This window comes from Delphinapterus leucas, chromosome 6 (genome assembly GCF_059928025.1).
Source record: "Delphinapterus leucas isolate spDelLeu-1000000601 "Yukka" chromosome 6, BTC_Dleu_Yukka2, whole genome shotgun sequence".
Lineage (NCBI taxonomy): Eukaryota > Metazoa > Chordata > Mammalia > Artiodactyla > Monodontidae > Delphinapterus > Delphinapterus leucas.
In genome coordinates, this window is record NC_143134.1 from 23,069,527 (window position 1) to 23,072,691 (window position 3,165).

General features: G+C 50.3%; 1 protein-coding gene across 1 annotated transcript; it reads left to right on the forward strand.

Annotated features, from left to right (window-relative positions):
- Nucleotides 1-323: 323 nt before the first annotated feature.
- On the forward strand, nt 324-1,988 carry LOC111169023 (small ribosomal subunit protein eS4, X isoform-like). Its single transcript, XM_089912830.1, is given in 2 exon segments — nt 324-1,096; nt 1,098-1,988. Coding segments are annotated over 2 exon segments (789 nt in total). The 5' UTR covers nt 324-971; the 3' UTR covers nt 1,762-1,988.
- Nucleotides 1,989-3,165: the final 1,177 nt, after the last annotated feature.

Sequence of the window (3,165 nt, forward strand, 5' to 3'; positions counted from 1 at the left end):
CCCCCCCGGGGTCAAGCAAGCCCCACCCACTCAGCTGTGTCCCCCACTTGTCTTCCTTTCCCGGCTCCCAGCACCCCACCTTCCTTTAGTGGGCCCAACCCCCACAGGCTCTGTATTCAACATTCTTTCCATGAGCAACCACTAAGTGCCTACTGTGTACACTGCACTGTGCTACATTCTGCGGCAGCAAAGATACGTAAGTCGTGGCCTCAGCTCACGGGCCATTTACAGACCCATAAACTTATCATCACAGTTTGGGGTAATTATAACTAGTGTCAGAGAGGCAATATAATTTAGTGGTTAGGAGGGAGGGCACTGAGGTCATACTGCCTGGATTCAGACCCCAGCCTCACCTCGGGCAGGTTATTTAGCTCCTCTGAGCTTCGGTTTCCTTATCTGTAAAATGGGGATAAGACCCTTTCATGGGTTTTTGAATGTTAAATGGCATAATTCAGTAAAGTGCCTAGCGTAAGGCGTAGGATGTACTAAGTGCTCGATTAATGTTTGTCCCCCACCCCCAAATAGTATGACAATCAAAGTGCCTGAAGGCAGAACAGGGAGATACTAACTGTGCCTGGGTAGTCTTGGAAGGCTTCCTGGAGGAGGTGACATTTGAGCTATGTTTTAAAGGATTGAGTAGAAGTTTACCAGGTAAAGAAGTAACAGGATGGCTTTCTAGATACAGGAACAGTGAATTATACGTGGAAAGGGGCACAGAAATAAGCAGGGTGTTGGCGATAGGAAGACATGGCCCGCTGTGCACCGAGTCACACTGCTGAGTTCCAGCCCGGGAGGCTGGTCGCAGGTGACCCTCCAGAACCAGCCACGGGATGGCACAAGTACACAGAAGAGAGTGCTCCAGGTTCCACGGCTGGGTGATGATGGGGTTTTTCCAGCAGCCGAGGAACTAGTCCTTCTCACTGTATTTCTCAAAAAGAAGAATCGCCTCTCTTTTCGTGCCTAGCGCAGCCATGGCTCACGGTCCCAAGAAACACCTGAAGCACATAGCAGCTCCAAAGCATTGGATGCTGGATAAACTGACTGATGTGTTTTCTCCTCATCCATCTACCGGTCCCCACAAGCTGAGGGAATGTCTCAAGGAACAGACTTAAGTATGTCCTAACAGGAGATGAAGTAAAGAAGATATGCATGCAGCGTTCCATTAAGATTGATGGCAAGGTCCTCACTGATATAACCTACCCTGCTGGTTTTATGGATGTCATCAGCATTGACAAGACTGGAGAGAATTTTCTTCTGATCTATGACACCAAGGTTCGCTTTGCTGTTCATCGTATTACACCTGAGGAGGCCAAGTATAAGTTGTGCAAAGTGAGAAAGATCTTTGTGGAGACAAAAGGAATCCCTCATCTGGTGACTCACGATGCTCGCACCATCCGCTACCATGATCCCCTCATCAAGGTGAATGACACCATTCAAACTGATTTGGAGGCTGGCAAGATTACTGATTTCATCAAATTTGACACTGATAACCTGTGCACGGTGACTGGAGGTGCTAACCTGGGAAGAATTGGTGTGATCACTAACCGGGAGAGACATCCTGTTTCTTTTGATGTAGTTCATGTGAAAGATGCCAAAGGCAACAGCTTTGCCACCCGGCTCTCCAACATTTTCGTTATTGGCAAAGGCAACAAACCATGGATCTCTCTTCCTCGTGGAAAGGGTATCCACCTTACCATTGCTGAGGAGAGAGACAAGAGACTGACGGCAAACAGAGCAGTGGATAAAATGATCTCTAAGTGACATGATTGGAAAAGTCTTTGTACTTAAAGATAACTACCACATAATTTAAAAAAAAGAAAAAAAAGAAAGAAAGAAAAAGAATCAAGATCTCACACTCCCCTGACCTGAGTATCCACCCAAACCTGAACCCACGGGCAGAGCTAGGCTCCCAGGAGGCAGTGGAACATCAAAGAAAGCAGGACCATCCTCGCCGGCTCCAGCCCCTGCAGCTGTGAGCCTTCCCCCACCCTTCCCGCCCCAGCATTGCCTGGGCTCGCTGGCGGGATGGGGGGATGGGCATACAGCCCCCAACACCTGGGACACAAAAGTGCTCAGTACATGGTGGCTCTTATTATTAATGAAAAGAGCTTGCTCTGACCCACACTTTTTTCCACAACTGCTTCCTTCTCTTGTTTTTCACTTGACAACAAGCCAGGACTCAAGGGGACCAGGGAGTCGCCGGTGTCCTCTCGGCAAAGCCCTGGGTCCCCCTGGGCCTCAGGTCTGTGTGGAGCCTCTCGTAGCCCCACAGACTCCCAGACGCCACCTCCTGCCCAAGACAAAGCTGGTGGTGGGACAAAGGTCCCAACCCTACAACCAGCCCCTCGACATAACCCCAGGTCTTCCTCTCCTCATGAAACCCTGGGCCTCTGCCTTCCGAGCAGGGCCTTGGTTGGTCACCTTGTAGAATATCCCAGACTCTGGGAGGGTGCTGTCCTCCCCACCACACAAAGGACAGGGTGGGCCGTCCCTCACTCACTGAGCCGTAATGATACCACCCCGCATCTCTCAGGCACCTGCTGCGGTGTAGACGCTTTCTGTTGAGAACCCTCACCGCAGCCCTCTGAAGTAAGCAGGGACTATTACAGCCACGAGGCAGACAATTCACTAAGTCCCGGGGAGGTTGAAGAGTGATCCGAAGGCCCTCAGGCAGGCAGGCAGCAAAACTGGGGGTCTAGGCCTTTTCTACTTCCAAACTCCCCCCGCCCCCAACTTTACACTAGGCCAGGCATAGCAAACTACAGCCCGCGGGCCAAATCGGCCTGTTTTTGTAAGACCTGTGAACTAAGAATGTTTCTTACATTTTTAAAGAGTGGTAAGAAAAGAAAGAAAGAAACAAAGAACGTGTGACCGAAATCGCCTGTGGCCCACGAAACCTCAAATATTTACCAGGTGGGCCTTTGCAAAAAGTTTGCCAGCCCTGTCCTGGAGCCCATGGGGCCACCCAGGGAACATTTGATTCGGGACCAGACATTGGGTACCAGAGATCCAAGTGGAAAAGCCACAGTAGGGAAGACAGACGTCTGACCAGGACAATTGCTGTGTGACCCGCCGCTTCAAAGCCATTTTTAAAAAGGTCTTTAGTAGAGCTGAGATCGGGCTGAAGGGAACACCAGTAATTTCTCTCTCTCTGCAGGCTTTATA